At 45.7% G+C, this 18,849-nt stretch overlaps 1 protein-coding gene across 1 annotated transcript in view; it reads right to left on the bottom strand.

Annotated features, from left to right (window-relative positions):
• Positions 1-18,849, bottom strand: part of KDM6A (lysine demethylase 6A) — a 298,231-nt gene that overhangs the window by 149,219 nt on the left and 130,163 nt on the right. Inside the window, exon 5 of the mRNA XM_065404627.1 lies at positions 3,697-3,755. Within this exon, the coding sequence (XP_065260699.1) occupies positions 3,697-3,755 (59 nt within the window). The remainder of the gene's footprint in view (positions 1-3,696; positions 3,756-18,849) is intronic.

Below are 18,849 nucleotides of genomic sequence, written 5' to 3' on the forward strand. Positions count from 1 at the left end.
GTACTGCCAAAAAAAGATCTGAAGGTTAGAGTGGATCACAAATTGAGTAAGAGCCAACATTGTGATACTGTGGCAAAAATGCAAACATCATTCTGTGATACATTAACTGGAGCATCACATACAAGACGCAGGAAGCAACTGTTCTGCTCTATTTGGCACTGGTGAAGCCTCAGGTGGAGTACTGTGTCCAATTTTGGGCATCACACTATAAGAAAGATGTAAACAAATTGGAGAGAGTACAAAGGACAGCAACAAAATGCTAAGTGGCTTAGAAACCATGGCCTATGGAGGAAAGATTGAAAGTACTGGGTATTTTTTATCTAGAGAAGAGAAGACGAAGGAGACCTGATAACAGACATCAAATATGTTAAGGGCTGTTACAAAGATGATGGAGATCAACTGCTCTCCATGTCAACCAAGTGCAGGATGAGTTGTCATTGACTTAAACTGAAGCAAGGGAGATTTAGGTTAGATATTACAAAAAAACTAAGTATTGATAAGAGCTGGAGCAGGTTACCTAGGGAGGTTTTTTAGAACAGGTTATACAAACACTTGTCAGGGATGGTGTAAGTATTTTTTGTATCTTGGAAAGCCAATAAAGATATTGTAAAAAAAGATTAACAGGATTTCCCAAACTGACTATTTCAATTACTTTTTAAAATGCACCTACTCTTCATTAAAGACATTGCACAAAATTAATTACAGATCTTACAAAAAAAAAATCAATAACTGTTCCTCTTCCCTTCACCCCAGCAAGACAGATACTTACCTGCCATTAACTCACTAACATCCTAAATTAACCCACTCTATCTTCAAAAGCCTGCAGTCTTTGCTACATGTCTCGGAGGTAGACGGATGCTATATGCCACACAAACACCAACTGAATTGGGTGGACTTGCTGCTTTAAAAGGAATGTAGTTTGAGTGACAATTCACTCCATCTGGCAGAAGACAGGTTTCAGGCTTGCCTTGCAATCTACATAGGACTGCAGAAGTAGAGGGCCTCCTAATTGTATGCGTATGACTACAAAGCAGCTGGAAGATGAGATTTCCACTTGGGTAGACCTACAAAATCTAGCGCACTCAAAATAGCCATGGTAACACGGGCAGCAGCGCAGGCTAGCTGTCTGACTACAATGCAACCCAACACCCCGGGTTCGCATTCAAGCAGCTAGCCCAAGCTGCCACTGATGCCTCTGCAGCCATACTGCTATTTTTAGTGTGTGAGCTCAAGCTGAGCTAGCTTTCATATGTCTACCTATGCTGAGGGGATGGGGGGAAGAAATCACATCTCCAACTGCTGTGTAGGGATACCCTAAGTGCCCTTCCACCAGCTCCAAGGATACTGTGATTCTCTCCAACGTGAAAACCCTCTGCAAAGATTTTAAGAAATCAAACACACTTTATGTGATTTCATATGCATTCTCTACACTAGCCATTTTCCCCCTGTAATTTCTCCACTGTTGTTACCACCAAATGCAGATTCCCCAGTATGGCAATAGTAGAGCACTAGTGTGAAAAAGGTGCCAGCAACTGCCAGTGTGTTAACCACATCATCTAGAGCAGGGGTCTCAAACACGCGGCCCGCGGGGTTATTTTCTGCGGCCCGCGAGCTCCTCGCAGCCCCCACCCCACCCTCCCCCAGCGTTTACCTAGAGCGGCTCCGGCCTGACCCGCACCGGGGGCAGGGCAGGCTCCCTGCCTGCCTGCCCTGCCCCCGCGCCGCTCCGGGAAGCTGACGGAACGTGGGGAAGGAGGGGCACAGGGGTCTGTGTGTTGCTCTTGCTTCAGTCAGCATCCCCAGCAACCCTCATTGGCCGCGGTTCCCCGTTCCCGGCCAATGGGAGCTGCTGGGGGCGGTGCCTGAAGCAACAGTCACACATATCCAGTGCGCGTTGGGCCGCAGCCCGCCCCCCGAACCCCTCCTGCAGCGAAACCCCATGCCACTCCCCGCACCCCTCCTGTACCCTGACCCCCTGCTGCACCCAGCAGCTTTGATCAGCAGCTTTCACACTGTCCACAGTTAGTCTGAGAAACAATCATATAATGAAGTCAACACTCAAGAAGACTGAAAAATAAGATAAGCTAGTCAGCTTTATATAGACACATTATGATACGCACTGCCCACTTTTCAAAAGCTTTTAGATTGTAGCAAACTAAGCCCCTATAACAGTACATTACTCTACTCATTCCCCTATTTAACAATAAATGAAAATTCATTCAATCTACTAGCACAATACTCTCTCCAGTCACCAGTGACTTCACCCATTCTCCTTCCCCTCTCAGCTTACAGACAATTCTGTCATTTTCTTCTTGTTTCCTAGTTGGGAAAAAAACCAATAACATCACCACTTCTCTTAACTTTTTAGAATACTCATTCTGAGATACAAATTAAGAGTCTATTGTTTCTACTATCAAAAATTTTCAAATACATTACATTTGTGCCAAGCTCAAAAATGAACAAACCAGAAGAATAAAACACACTAAGCTGTTTTTCCCTAGAGAAACTCTCTCATCTCGCAACTGTTGTTCTTTGAGATGTGTTGCTCATATCCATTCCAATTAGGTGTATGCGCGCCGCGTGCACAGTCGTTGGAAAGTTTTCCCCCTAGCAGAACGGCTCACGTCGGCTGTGGAGCCCTCTGGAGTGGCGCCTCCATGGCGGTGAATACCAAGGTATAGGGCCATACCGAACGAGTGCCTCCTCAGTTCCTTCTTGTCAGCTACTCTGACAGAGGGGAAGGCAGGTGGGTTTGGAATGGATATGAGCAACACATCTCGAAGAACAGTTACGAAAAGATGAGTAACTGTTTTTTCTTCGAGTGATTGTTTATATTGATTCCAATTAGGTGACTCCCACACCTTACCTAAGTGGTGGGGTCGGAGTTATGGAATCACGGACTGGAGCACTGCTCTGCCGAATCGTCTCTAGCATGCTGGGTAATCGCGTAGTGAGCGGCGAAAGTGTGCTTTGAGGACCACGTCGCCGCCCTGCAGATCTCTTGAATTGGCACCTAGACCAGGAACACTGTTAAACTAAACTATCAAAACTATGAGACTCTAAACTACAAGAACCAGAGGAACACTTGCGAAAGCAAGCCAACACAGTTCCAATGACTGTCACAGGCGGTAAGAAGGAACTGAGGAGGCGCCAGGTCAGCAGGGTCATATATTGAGCACCATGGAGGCGCCACTCCAGGGGGCTCCACAGCCGACCCGACGAGTATTGCCAGGGGAAAAAACTTTCCAACAACTGTGCACACGGCGTGCACACACCTAATTGGAATCAATATGAGCAATCACTCGAAGAAGAAAAACAGGTTTTCCCACAACCCAAAGGCAATGGTTCCCAACCTGGGGTCCAGAGATCACTAGTGCTTCACAGAAACCCATATGGTCACACTTGAAACAAAAGAGCCAGCACACCTGCTGATTCATACACTAAAGGAAACTAAATATACATTAGCTTTCTATTATGTTTTTCCATTTAAGAAATTGCCATAGTTACCATAACATAACTTGTGGCATCTTAAATGGGAGAGATGGTACCCAGGACAATCTGTCACTTAAGATCTGATCAAGACTATGAAAAGTTTTAAATCCCCTGAACAGAACATGAGCTGGTTTTGAAACATTCACATCGTAACAAAATATAAACAAAAACATTCTGATGAAGTCAGGATTTATTCCAACTTACCACTGAAATGCATTGTACTGGAAGTAGACCAAACCAAGGCCATATAAAAAGGCAGCATTCTGTAAAGCAAAGAAACATTGTTTAAAACTCAGATGAGTAAACTTACATTAGGGAACTTCAAACCTATATTTTTGCACAGTCTTAAATGCATGGCTGATAGAAATGCTGTCTCCAATATCAAGTACTCTATTTAGGGAGGCTCTCAACATGAGAGGGGAGGGATAGCTCAGTGGTTTGAGCATTGGCCTGCTAAACCCAGGGTTGCGAGTTCAATCCTTGAGGGGACCATTTGGGGATTTAGTTGGGGATTGGTCCTCCTTTGAGCAGGGGGCTGGACTAGATGATCTCCCGAGGTCCTTTCCAACCCATATATTCTATAATAGCAGGTCGGGGCAGGGGGAGCAGATTTAATAACAAATGTGGTTCACCAGAAAGCCTGAACTTTCATTCTGAATTTGAGACCAAAATGCTACTTATAGAGCCATTTAACAACAAAAATATCTGAGCTGTCTTACATTAGTGAAACTAAAGTGGAATATTCTGTTTTGTATTAGAGGAACGAAGGGGAAGGTAAGATCGACAGAAGTCCTCAGTTTAAAATGGGAAGATGAGACAAAAAACATACCATACCATACTACTATAGTCATAATTATAAATACATACTACTATAAGTGGTATATTTAGAATATACAGTTTTTGATTTCAGTATTTAAAGTACTATACTACTAAGATAAGCCAGAAATTTGGCTTAAAAAAATTCCATTTGTCACTAATACTAGGGGAAAGGCCATCCAGCTCTGATCCCGAACAAGTAATTATATTTCTTAATCACTGACCATCAATTTATCAGTAGCTTTTCTGCAATTCACAAGTCTATTAATTTATTTCCCTGCTTTGTAATACTATTTACATAGGGGGAAAAAATCATCTGTACTTATGCAATGTAATCCTTTTCTAAGAAACTTTTCTTTTTAAAGAAATTGATCCTTAGATCCCAAGGTGATAAGGCAAAATTTAAGGCTTTTTATTGGACATTTATTAAGCAAGTGTAAGTAATTTGATAAATGATTACCATATATTTACTAAAAATTCAAAACTATTACATATTATTATTATGCAGCAATATACTCAAGTTTTTCTGTATTGCAGGTTACCACCAGGTTATAAAACAGAACTTGATTACACTAACCACAACATGTTTCTGGGGGACTGTCTTAAAAATGACAGACAATTCTATTTTTATTCATATTAAAACAAGCCAAATTTTGAGTATGTGCTGGAGAACATCAAGCCTGAGATCTGATGGACCAAGGAGGGCAGGAAGTTTCATAGCCAAAGATTCCTCAGGAGCATCATGTGTCTAACCTCATCCTATTTATATTAACAGGGGATCCTCTGATTCAACAATTCAATCAACAGACAGTCCCACCTGTTGTGGTACCTCACAGGGAGAGGCACAATCAAGACAGAAATCCAACAAAACTTTACCTAAAAGACAACTGGTATCCAATGCAGTTCAAGGAGCAGTGTTGGTGAGGGAAAAAAACACTTAAGTGGATCCCACCTATTTCTGCACCATACACAATTTCCATATAGTTCCAGAGTGAGGTGAGGGAATGTCCCACATCACAAGACACTTTCAAAAGAAGTTGAGTAGGACCACTTCTGCAGCAACAAATAGATTCAGGGAGTACTACGTGGTATTAGCACATACTATGGTGATAAACGTCTCATAACAGAACCTAAACAGAATGTAATACCATATAAGCGGCAGTGAGAGCTGCTAGTCCTGCTACTGTGAAACCACTGTGAGCTGTACAAAAGTATCAATTGACATTTTTAAGGTATTTCTGGCCCTCTGGTTGAAAAGGTTAAATACAACCAGGTTGACTGTGCGTTGTGTGAAGAAATACTTCCTTTTATTTGTTTTAAACCTGCCGCCTATTAATTTCATTTGGTGACCCCTAATTCTTGTGTTATGAGAAGCAGTAAACAATACTTCCTTATCTACTTCCTCTACACCAGTCATGATTTTATAGACCTCAATCATATCTCCCCTTAGCTGTCTCTTTTCCAAGCTGAAAAGTCCCAGTCTTAGTCATCTCTCCTCATACGGAAGCCATTCCATACCCCTAATCATTTTTGTTGCCCTTTTCTGAACCTTTTCCAATTCCGATATATCTTTTTTGAGATGGGGCGACCACATCTGCACAGATATGGGCGTACCATGGATTTATATAGAGGCAACATGATATTTTCTGTCCTATTATCTATCCCTTTCTTAATTATTCCCAGCATTCTGTTAATTTTTTTGACTGCCGCTGCACATGGAGTCAATGTTTTCAGAGAACTATCCACTATGACTCCAAGATCTCTTTCCTGAGTGGTAACAGCTAATTTAGACCCCATCATTTTATATGTATAGTTGGGATTATGCTTTCCAATGTGCATTACTTTGCATTTATCAACATTAAATTTCATCTGCCATTTTGTTGCCCAGTCACCCAATTTTGAGAGATCCTTTTGTAGCTCTTCGCAGTCTGCCTGGGTCTTAACTACCTTTAGTAATTTTGTATCATCTGCAAATTTTGCCACCTCACTGTTTACCCCTTTTCCAGATCATTTATGATGATTTTATTCTTACATTACTGATGCCTTCCAAGCATACTTTAACTATGAGCTGAGGAAAAGGACAAGACTGAAGTAGTGGAACAGTATATAGCACTGTGCTAGGGCAGTTGTTAAAAACAGTTGAACTGAGAAAGACCAAAAAAGAAAGTTAATTTTATTTCTTGCACCTATAGTAAACCATTTGCAAAGCACAGAATCCAATTAGCAATCTTTTATTTATTTAGCAAGTCCTATTTGTGGATATCTCAAGCTTGGTAAGGCACTTCCAGCCATCTTCCATGGGAGAGGCAGTGGAGAGAGCAACGTCTATTTGGAAGTTGAAGGAGTAGACCTCTCTGAGCAGCATATCAGACCCAGAATGCCCAACCCAGGAACACAAGACAAGGGGACACCCAACCCGGGGGATGCTAGTTGGAACTCCTAAGGGGAGAGGGCAAGGCTAGTCCTAAACAAGGGGTTTTGGAGGAGCCACAAGTTCCTCAGCCACTCCCACAACCTAACATAAATTCTCCTGGGGCAGCAGGGAAACCCCAATAGTATGCTATTGCTGTGGTAAATCTGGGCAGAACAGGACAGGCTTCCCACTGATCGAATACAGCTATTCTGGGATGCTATTACAGCCAAATTGGTAGGCTGGGATCCCCTATTCAGAGGTCAACACGTAAACTGTATAAAAAGTGTACCAGACCAAAAACCTGCAAGTCCTGGTGCAGGAAAAAAAGACCTTCTGCAAAGATGGTGTCTGAAAGCTCATTCTATTATGTTTGACCAAGGTATAGGCAAAGCCAAGATACATCCTTACAAATTTTCTTTTGAATGGCTTGGGTGTCTACACCTCCTTAATAAAAGGGAAGAGGATGGAGGACACTATGGCTGCTTGTGGAACAGCAGCAGCAGAGCTAAGCTGTCCCCATCCCTGGGGCCTCAATCAGCTCTATGCCCTTGGTCACACCAGGTCACAGGGGCTCTCCAAATCATAGAAAACACTTTTGAGCTGGATATGATCCGTAACAGTCAAGATGACTGTATGATAAACAGCAGGACAGAGACTACAAATCAAGCTGGGTTCTCATGAAATATCAGGCTTTGCAACCACAGGTCTAGAATAAATAGGAAACTGAGGAGGGGAAGACATGGACACACTTAGCAGTTCCGTGTATTCTTCCTGTGTCAATCTCCCAATTTTCCAGGACTGTGAAAATTTAAATGGATGAAAACTAGAAAAAGTGCTTAAAAACAAGCATTGATATTATCCATCGAAATTATTTAAAAAAAGAAAAGTGAATTCTACCAAGCCTAGTCATACTGGATGCCTGCTAACAGCAGTGCACAGCAAGATGGAAATAAATCAGATCTTCCAAGACCCAGTCCAGTATGTTAGCCACAATATCATCCCTTCCTTTTAAGAGTTAAGATTATACATTTAAAATTAAGGATTCAAAAACTATGTAAGCATATGCAATTCTTCAATCAAACAACTGATTTATTGCATTTGCACAATTTCTTCCCTTAAGTTTAAATGTGTTTTAATATATAATACAGAAATGTAAGTCAGTTCTCACTAGAAAGCAACTGTACTTCTTACCCTTCCTGTATTATTAATTATTAAGCTGTGGGTGAGTGTAAATAAAAGTATTCTTTTCCATTAACCTCTTACTGACAGATCTTTTCAGTGACAAATGTACAAGCTATGTAAATGGATTGTTGAAATATTTTCTCAAGTCTAAAGTAACAAGTACATGTAACGTCAGAGAATTTTTATTCTTGTTCATTACAGAAGGTAATTTACCTTGGATACAAAGTTTTGAAGAAAAAAATAACAATAGTCTACATGTCTTATTGTAGGTGCATCCCACCCAAAAAGAAACTCCATACTTGGTCATTTTTGTGACAGTTACAACTGAGTAATGCACATAGGCCTTTTACTGCAGCTATTTAGCAGTTCCAAAATTAGGTGATCTGCTACAACAACCAGCTTGTGATCTCTGAAAACCGTAACACCAATGAAGTCCTGTAACAGAGTCCTCTGCAATTCCTTCCTTCCATTCGAGGCTACTCCCTGCCTGTGATCCCAGCAAAGTGGGGTGAGGGCAGAGGTGGCGAGTCTATAGTGCTGCCCACATTCCAGCACCAGCATAGTGGGTTTTGGGAAATCACTGTGGCTGGGCCTCAGTCGAGCTCAGTTCGTCCGTCTTATCCTGCGAGTCCGCTGTACTCTCCTCAGGGTCGGGGTGAAGGCCTCCTGGATGGGAGTTCCCTCTGTAGCTACAGGAGTCACTCCCGCAGTCTGCTGCTTGGGGAAATCCTGCTCTTTCCTCCTCCCCTCTCCCCCCCCCCACTGACTGCTGTTTCCTTCCTATCACACATGATTGACAGGGCCATAGGGGTGGAGTTAGCCATACCACCAGGGTCTCTCTGGCACCTTCATGTACAGACCCACTCCTTGTCTGTGTCGGTCTATACACCCCATCACAGGGCCTATCAATAGATAACCACAGACTTTATTCAAATGTCTACATCAAGCATACAATAAAATTTAAAATTACTGCTGATCTTGGCTTTAACACTGATGACTAGTAATCTACGATTGATCCCCAGACCCTACAGTATGCATCTATAAACCTTCCAAATAACCCAGTAATTAAGATTTATGTGCCTTCCCCCAGTCTATCAGCTGAATTAGAGATAACGGCGGGAGAGGAGGTGATTTTAAAGGATTTTCATTTTTATTTAAACATGACATGAAAGCTCTACAGACATCTAAATGGTCCTATTTCTTTTGGTCATTTGCAGGTTACAGCAAGGGGAAGACAAGAAGACAAGATTAAAAATTGTGTTTATGTCACAAGAAGTTAACGTCAGAAATCAAAGAATTCAATGCTGTGGAGGGTACAATATTGGGATTATGAGGATACTTTTGGATGATGTCACAAGTCCCAGAAATAAAAACTAAATACACCTCTACCCTGATATAACGCAACCCGATATAACACAAATTCGGATATAACGCGGTAAAGCAGTGCTTGGGGGGGGGGGGGGAAGGCTGCGCACTCCGGAGGATCAAAGCAAGTTCCAATAACTCGGTTTCACCTATAACGCGGTAAGATTTTTTGGCTCCCGAGGACAGCGTTATATCGGGGTAGAGGTGTAGTATCAGTCATGGTTACAGACACTGCTGGATGACCCTACACTCCTCTGCCTTGCAGACTTTGTTCAGTCTCAAAACTTATTTACACACAAGTCTACGCAACAAAGAAATCAAGGAGTAGAAGAATAAATGAGGTATTACAAATAATTAACTATCATCACTATAGACACTCGTACCAAACTGTGCTCTTGTACTCCAATGCTCCCAAAGATCAGCATAGTTCTTAGACAACCTACATTAGAAAGAGCTGGAAGGAAGAAAGTTGTCACTGATAAATATGATTTAAACAATCTCAAACACAAATTCTAAAAAAACTATTCCTCTGCCATGAAGGTAGCAAGGATAGTCTACTCCTCTGCTGCCACAAAAGGTAGTAAAGTCATGCCCTTCAGAACGTTTACAGACCATAAATCATTTTGTAAGCCAGAAAGCATCCACCCAACCCAAACAAGAACAGTTCCTTCTCTCATAGTAACAATGGTTCTTCCAGATGTTGTCAGTGTGGATCCCACTGTAGGTCCACACGTTTCATGCACACAACAGCCACCCTTTTAAAGCAGCAGTGTCTACTGGAGCCATGCATGTGCCCTATACCTCCTCTTGCTCTGATGCGAGGGCATAAAGGGTGAAGCAGTCGCAACCATTCCCTAGTTCCCTCACAAATTCAGAATGCCATATGCTGACGACACTGAAAAAGCCGGAATGCAAGGCTGCTCACGGGATCAACACTGACAACACCTTAAGAATCACAGTTACAGTAACTCCTCACTTAAAGTCGTCCCGGTTAACGTTGTTTTGTTGTTACGTTGCTGATCAATTAGAGAACATGCTCGTTTAAAGTTGTGCAATGCTCCCTTCTAATGTCGTGTGGCAGCCACCTGCTTTGTCCACTGCTTGCAGGAAGAGCAGCCCTTTGCAGATAGCTGGTGGGGGCTTGTAATCAGGGTGGACCAGCAGCCCCCTATATCAGCTCCCCGTTCCCCTAAGTTCCCTGTGCTGTAGCCGCCCAGCAGGCCATCAATTGCCGGCAGTTCAGCTGACCCTCCCTCCACTGCCATGTGCTGCTCCTGCCCACTGCCTTGGAGCTGCTCCTAGAGACTCCTGCTTGCTGTGCAGGGGGGAAAGAGGGGTCTAATGTCAGGGTGTCCCCCTCTCCCCTGCTCCTGCATATAGAGCAGGGAGGGGACACAGACAGAGAGCTTGGGGCAGCAGCTGCTGTCTCAACTTCCTGATCCATTTAAAAAGACAATGCACTTAAGAGTGGGTCAGCTTACTTAAAGGGGCAGTGTGCATCTCTCTCTCTCTCTCCCACAAACAAGGTGTGTGTCTGTCTCTGTCGGCTATGCTGTCTCCCCTCCCTCCTGTTCGTGCTGCCTTGATGAGAGGCTACATTAACAACGTGTTAACCCTTGAGGCTCAGCCACGTGCTAGTTCAGGGGTAGGCAACCTATGGCACGCGTGCCGAAGGCAGCACGCGAGCTGATTTTCAGTGGCACTCACACTGCCCGGGTCCTAACCAGTCTGGGGGGGCTCTGCATTTTAATTTAAATTTTAAATGAAGCTTCTTAAACATTTTAAAAACCTTATTTACTTTACATACAGCAATAGTTTAGTTATATATTATAGACTTATAGAAAGAGACCGTCTAAAAACGTTAAAATGTATTACCGGAGCGCGAAACCTTAAATTCGAGTGAATAAATGAAGACTCGGCACACCACTTCTGAAAGGTTGCCGACCCCTGTGCTAGTTCATCATTTAGCAGCAAGGCATTCCCTGGGAATACCCCTCCCTCTTCCAACCTCTAATTTCACCACCTCAACCAAGCTTCACAATCATCATAGCTGTGAACAGTATTAAATTGTTTGTTTAAAACATATACTGTGTGTATATATCTATATAATACATAGTTTTTTGTCTGGTGAAAAAAATTTCCCTGGAACCTAACCCCCCCATTTACATTAATTCTTATGGGGAAATTGGATTCACTTAACATCATTTTGCTTAAAGTCGCATTTTTCAGGAACATAACTACAACGTTAAGCGAGGAGTTACTGTACTATAAAGAAAGTATCCATTTTTTCTTCTCAGTATGTATCAGTGTGAATCCCACTGTATGTAACTGGTAAACAGTGTCCACTCAGGATGGTGCGATTTGAGGAGCTTCAGTTGACTTAGCCGAACCATTCTCCCAAACATGGCATCAGACTTGGCAGCTAAATTAAAGACATAATGTTTGGCAAAGGTCAGTGGGTTTATTTTCTCCTGCTGCAGAGTGGCGTTTTGAGAAGATCGGCAAGTTAAATAACTGTTTCAAGCTGGAGCTCAGTGACTCTCCTAGCTGAAGTGAGGACAGCAAGAAAAACCATCTTCAGGATAAGACAGTGCAAGGAGCTTCTTCTTTAAGTGATGGTCCCTACTGTATTCCACTGAGGAATATGCACATGCACCGTGCGCCTGGAGCCAGAGCTATTCAAACTAGTAGTGTCTGTCAGTCCGCGTATGCGCCCCTGCATTGCCTCCTGGTTTTGCCCGAGGCAATAATGGGCAAGGCAGGTCAACCACATCCTCAGTTCCTTCTCACCGCTGCATGGTCTGAGTTGGAGCTTTTGTTTGTTCTTTCATCCTTTGTGATGCAATTCCAAATTTCCAGAAAAAAAACACAACAACCACCTGTTTTTATTCTTGTATATAGTTCAGATTTTACTGATTTTGTAGTGGGACTTTCTAGTAATTTTCGTAGGATTACGGACTTTTGGACACTGCTTTGGCAGCTTCCCACCAACCTCTCCTCTCCCGTTCCCAGCACCCGTCTGGATACTGGACTATGCCGAAAGACAGAGATTCAAGGTCTGCACTTTCCTGCCCTTGCTCATTTTCGCTCACTGACGAGCACCAACACCGTCTGTGCTACTTGGAGGAAGTCCAGATCACATCCAGGTGTAGTATCTGCCTCTCTTTCCCTGACCACACCAGGAAGGCCAGGCCTTACATTTTAAGAAGCATCTCCTAGAGATTGCCATGGGACCGTACATCAGCCTGAGCAATCCAGGAGTGTACCTCATACTGTGGAGTCTCACTCCAGATCCACGGGGTACCAGTCCTATGGCCCTGGCGCCAGTGCCTAGCCATGAAACACGGAAGCACACTCATAGGCATGCCAGTATGTCTTCCTCCAGATCCAAGAAAAAGGCAGCACCATCCATGAGTTCTGGCCACGAAGGTGGGACGCTCTCCAAGGCCCAAAAGAGTGAGAAGTCGTCGCATTGTTCACTGGATCCACTGGTCCTGGGCCCTGCATCATCTCTGCTGGTGCAGTGTGAATTGTCGGTATCAAGGCAGACGCCCTTACTGGCCCTGGTTTCGTCCATGGACTGGGTGCCATTGATGCTGGGAAGACTCAGATGTGCTCCTGGGCCTCGAACTTTTTTTCCTGGATCAGATAAGGTCTCTGTGCATTCTGGTCCATTCACCTGCTAAGAGGGCCCTCGCTCCTACATTGGATCTGCTGCCCTCTGGTCATGTTCCTGCAGCACACCCCATTCTGTCAGAACCCCCATTCGTACTGGACTGTGGGTTCCTCTGAGTCTGAGGATTTGGACACTACACATGGTCTGCTGCTTCCATTCCAAAAGCATACCTACCAGAGAGTTCCAACGGCACCATAGCAATACCCTCCCTAGTCTCAGCTCCAGGAGCACCGCCACAGAACATCAGGATCAACTATGTTGGCCATATTAGAGCTCACGACCCCAAATTCACATTCAGAACTGCCTTGCTCAACCCGGGAGCAATCCCTTAGCTCACACTCTGTACTTCATTGAGTAGATGTTCGGAACCAGGGCTGGACAATGCGCAGGTCAGCCTAGCTCTGACGGTACTAAAGGATCCAGAGAGGCTCCCATCATCGTCCCCGAAGGAGTCTGTGTTGTCGATGCCCTCCTTTCCCCTGGATGACTACCATCAATTTCAGGAGCTGCTCAGGAGAATAGTTAATGCCCTTCAGTTCCCGCTGGAGGAGGTGCAGGACAGTCAGTACCAGCTATTAGACACATCTTACATGCATCGATACTGACCAAATTGGCCCTACCAATCAATGACACCATTCTCTAACCAGCACATGCGGTGTGGCATACCCTAGCCATGTGCATCCCCACCCCAAAGGGGGCAGAAAAGAGGGACTATGTGCTCCCCAAGGGGTCTGAGTTTCTGTTTTCCTATCCTCCACCTAATTCTCTGGTGATCCAGGCTGCTACAGAGCAGGCCAGGCAACGGCATCTACACTCCAACGCCTCTGACAGGGAGGGTAAGAGGTTAGACCTTATGGGTAAAAAGGTCTTTTCCTCAGTCAGCCTCCAGTTCCATATCTCGAACTATCTAGCACTGATGGCCAAATATGACTTTTTGAACTATGAGCAGATGGCAGATTTTGCAGATAAACTACCTCAGCAGGATCATGCCCACTTCCAAGCTATTTTGGAGGAGGGAAAGTTGGTCTTCAGGACCAGACTTCAGGCTGCGTCTGATTACATGGACATGTCTTCGTATATAATGGCAAGTGGAATCATCATGAGGAGGGAATCCTGGCTACATTCCTCTGTCTTCCCTAGGGAGGTACAGAGCAACACTGAGAACCTCCCTTTTGATTAATCACACCTCTTCAACCAGAAGATGGACAAATTCCTTACATTCACTGAAAGACTCTAGAGCCACCTTGCAATCCCATGGCACATATACACATCAGTGCCGAAATGAAAATTTGTCCACCTGCTGCCTACACAACACTATAGAACCTCCCCAGTTCTACCACCAACAATCCTACAAACCCTCCACAGAAGCACCCAAAGATCCAGGCTCATCTGCCTGGTCCACTAGTGCAACCCTCCATGCAGCACGCCCAATCTTCACATAAGCGATATTTCTGAGTGCATCTAGAGAGCCATCAACCACTTTGCACCCTAACACTATTGTCAATCACCCCTTTTAGGGGCTGTCTCAAACTCTTTCTATCAGCATGGACCACGATAACGGACAAGTGGGTCCTGGATGTCATTCAACACAGTTATACAATCAAGTTTACAACGCTACCTCCTCCAACCCCCCCCCCCCCAGCCCATTTCAGAGATCACTCTCAACAGTATTCTTACCCTAGAGGTGGACTCCCTCCTGCAGAAAAGAGCAGTGGAGCCAGTCCCTGAAGCTTTTCAGGACACAGGGTTCTATTCCAGATATTTCCTAGTGCCCAAAAAGAAAGGAGGATGGAGACCATGCTCGGATCTCCAACACATCAACTGTTCAATTCACAAACCGAAGTTCTGCATAGTCACCTCACGGCCATCATTCCCTTGCTAGAAAAAAGCATGTGGTTTACACCTCCTGATATGCAGGATGCTTACTTCCACGTCGACCCCCATTCAACCTACAGATGGTTCCTGGGGTTCATGGGAATCTGTGACCCTTCCAATCCCGGGTCCTCCCATTTGGACTCGCCACTCCTCCACAAGTCTTCACAAAAGCCTTCTCCATGGTAGCAGCTCACCTCCAATGGCAACGAGTCCTTGTCTTGCCTGACCTGGATGACTGGTTACTTGCAGCACAATCCGGAAAGAAAGCTCAGGAATTGACGGCCCAGCTCCTTCTACTCCTCTCCTCCTCAGGGGTGAGTGTGAATGTTGAAAAATCGACTTTGCACCTACACGGTCCCTGGAATTCATTGGAACACACATCAATGCAGCCACTGCATGTGCTTGCCTGTCGAAAGGCAGGTTCAGGAGTCTACTGGACCTGATCACTTCAGTAACATCCAACCCTTCAGTCTCAGCCTGTCCCTCCTTGGCCATATGGCAGCGTGCACATATCTCACGGCCTTCGCTCGCCTGTCCTTCAGTTGTCTACAACTCTGTCTATAAGGAGCTTACAACACCCCATGCACCAACCCATGGACACTGTTCTCACTATTCCACCAGCGTGCACATATCTCCCGTCCTCCCTGAGCATGACAATCATAACAGACACCTCATTCAATGGCTGGGGAGCAGACATGAGAGATTGCATGACACAAGGAACTTGAACCACTGGAGAAGCCAAGATGTACATCAACCTCCTGGAAATTTGGGTAGTATGCAAATCTACCGACTAGGGACTCAAAACATGACAGTTGATGCTCTCAGCAGGAATTTTGCAGGAATTTTGCAACTGACCACAAATGGAAATTGCATGACATGGTAATCGTGGACATTTTTGGTCAATGAGGAACTCCGGTCAGGGACCTCTTTGCATGTCACACCAATACTAAGTGCATTCGGTACTGCTCCAGGGGAGGACTTGGTGCGAAACCACGAGGCAATGCAGGGTTGCATGTGTGGACCAATGGACACTACTACTTTGAAAAGCTCCAGCTCTGGGCGCACAGTGCATGCGCATAACCTTCAGTGGAATACAGATGGGGGCCACACATCTTGAAGAACCTGCAGTTACAGATAAGTAACCTCCTCATTCTGAAAGTGGCTTAAGGGGATGGCCCATGAGGTTGAGGAGGAGGCCGGGGGGGTTCCAAGCAGAAGTCTGTCCTCTTGCCAGTGCATAACTATGTACAGGCCTTGGAGAAACTTTATGTCATCGGGTGTGCGAAGACTGAGCACAACTGTAAAGGTTCATAAGCCAAAATTGCTACAAGATGGACCTTACTAAGAGCTAAATGAAAAGTCAGAATACTTTAAATGCAGTACATAAGAGAGAATCTTTGATATCTGAGCCTGTATTGGGTCCAGGTTGGGTTGGACTGCCCATATAGAGAACCTCTTCCATTTTGAAGAATAATTATTTTATTGAACATTACTACCAATAAAGACTGTTTCCAGCTCTGTATAAGGATATCCTGAATTATAGGGAGTAATCAACCAGCCAACATCCAGGCTGTGAGATGCAATGATTTCAGCTCTGGATAAAGAATCTGATCATGGTTCTGCGATATCGTATCTGGGCAGCCTGGAAGGTGGATGGGAGGTCAAGGGGACATCGGTAACATGCCTGTCAACGAAAACTGTCTCAGCCAGTAAGGAGCTACAATGATAAGTGTGGTTTTGTACCACCTGATCTTGATCATCATCCTGCGAATCAGGGGAATTGTGTGAAAGGCATAAGCAAGGCCTTGATTCCACAGTAGGAAAAAGGAACCTTATAATGAACCCAAACTCACGCCCCACTGGAGCTAAAGTTTGGACATTTGGTGCTGAACAGGTCTATTGTGAGAATCCTCCCATGAATATCAGCACTGTGATGTGCCTTTGCAGCAACCACTTGTAATTGGGTAACTGAATGTTTGCTTCGGTCTGCTAGGTTAGCGGTTTTCAACTGTGGGTCCATGAGCCCTTTCAAGGGGCCTGTGGGGCCCCGTGGCCAAAACCCAAAGCACAAGCCCCAGTGCCCCCTATGGGGCTGAAATCAGGAGCTGGGGCTGAAGCCCCAATCCCCGGCACCCCCTACAGGGCTGAAGCATGGAGAGGGTTGCCCCCCAAATTGCAGTATAAGGGAAGTCATGCGGGCAGCTCCACATGCCCCCTTCCCCATCTCCTCTCCCCAGCCCTGGCCAGATTGGAGGCGGAAAGTCGGAGCCAGGCAGTGCGGGGCAGCTGCTGCTCTGGCTGGTGACATGGTGAAGGCAGCTGCCTCTCAGCTCCAGGCCCCTTTTGATCCTAGAGACAACGGTTAAACAGCCACCCAGGTGGGGAGATCCGGCTCAGTGGCTAGCAGAGCCCTCTGGGAACAGGGACCACAGGGAAGCCCTCCCGGCACACAGCCCCTAGTACGCTTCTCCCTACACCCTGAGCTACCCCCTCCCTCCACTGTGAGCTACCTCCCTGCCCCCACACAGCCCCTAGCCAACCCCCTCCGTGCAGCCTGAGCTAGCACCCTGTTCGCAAACAGCCCCAAGACACCCCCCTCCCTGTAATACAGCCCTAGCTACCTCCCGCCTGCACACAGCCCTAACACCTCTCTCCCTGCACCCTCAGCTACCCCCCGCCCATACACAGCCCCTAGACACCCCTCTCCCCTGCACCCTGAACTACCCTCATGCCTGCACATAGCCCCTAGCTACTCCCCTGCCCACACACAGCCCCTAGCTACTCCCTCCCTGCACCCTGAGCTGTTTTTGAACTCTTTGAGCTGAGCACCCCAATTTTCAGTTATAATTTTTGGTTGCCTCCCCCCAACCCAGACAGGCTGGGTGGCCTGCTGAGGTGAATCGGGGGTGAAAGTGGCACTTTTTCCGTGGGCCCCACCATGAGGAGCTGGCTCACGCCCTGCTGCCCCCCCCCTCAAATAGAAGTCAAACTACATCTATGCCAAAGGTCCCTGCTCCTCCCCCTCCCCCCCCCCAGGTCCTGGGGTTTTTACAGCATGGAGCCGGGGGGAGGGGGCGCTTAGGAAGAAAAAGGTTGAGAACCCCTGTGCTAGGTTGTTGCTGACTCCTGGGAAATGAAAAGCCATCAGTTATCCGGTGTTGCTGACAGCAGGTCCGTAACTTGAGTGCTTCCTGTCCATATCAGTACCAGTCCAGAGCAGAATGTGTTCAAGGGTGATGAGCAGGCATCTCCTTGTTTATGTAGTACACTGCAGATGTATTATCTGTTAGGATGTGCACCGGGGAGCTTCACAGAACAGGTTAGATTGTCACATGAAAGCAGATCTCATTGCCCTGAGCTCCAAGACATGAAGGTAAGTTTCATGCTCTCCTGGAACCAGATGCCAGTATTGGGGCTGGAGCTCATTCCTTATCGAATGAAGATGAGAAGTCTTTGGGAAGCAAAGGAGAAAGGTGCTGCTCTTCCAATGTTGTATCTGATGGAACCGGATGTTCATCCCTACTGGGTGATGGTGGCCTGGCCACTGATGCCACCAGAGTGTGTGATCTCAGCTTTATGGAGTGAAACGGGGACCAGTTTATGGAGGCATGTGAGGGTGGGCCCCAATAAAGAGCCAATACACGGCCATGATAGCATGCTATATGGATATGACTAGCTCACCTGCCACTCGCTTTGAGGATGAGACAAAGCTCTGACAGAAGAGTGCCCTGGTCATTTCCATCAGGTCAAAAAAAAAAAAAATCATGGCTTTGTGACTGGGACAATGAATACATTTATTTCAGAGACGGTGTTGAAGTACACAGTAATCTCTGTATCAGCATCTCTTCCAGTGCCAGCACTGGCCTCCATGCCAATGTGGGCTCTGGGAGAGAGGTGGGATTCTCTAGCTGGTACCAGGAGACACTCTTACAGATAGAACTACATCTATGCCTGCATGGTTGTCAGCACTGGAGTCTGTACTGAGAAATACTTCCACTGATACTGCAGCTGCGGCCAATTCCACCTCACT

The sequence above is a fragment of the Emys orbicularis genome, chromosome 1 (assembly GCF_028017835.1).
Source record: "Emys orbicularis isolate rEmyOrb1 chromosome 1, rEmyOrb1.hap1, whole genome shotgun sequence".
NCBI classification, from domain to species: Eukaryota; Metazoa; Chordata; order Testudines; family Emydidae; genus Emys; species Emys orbicularis.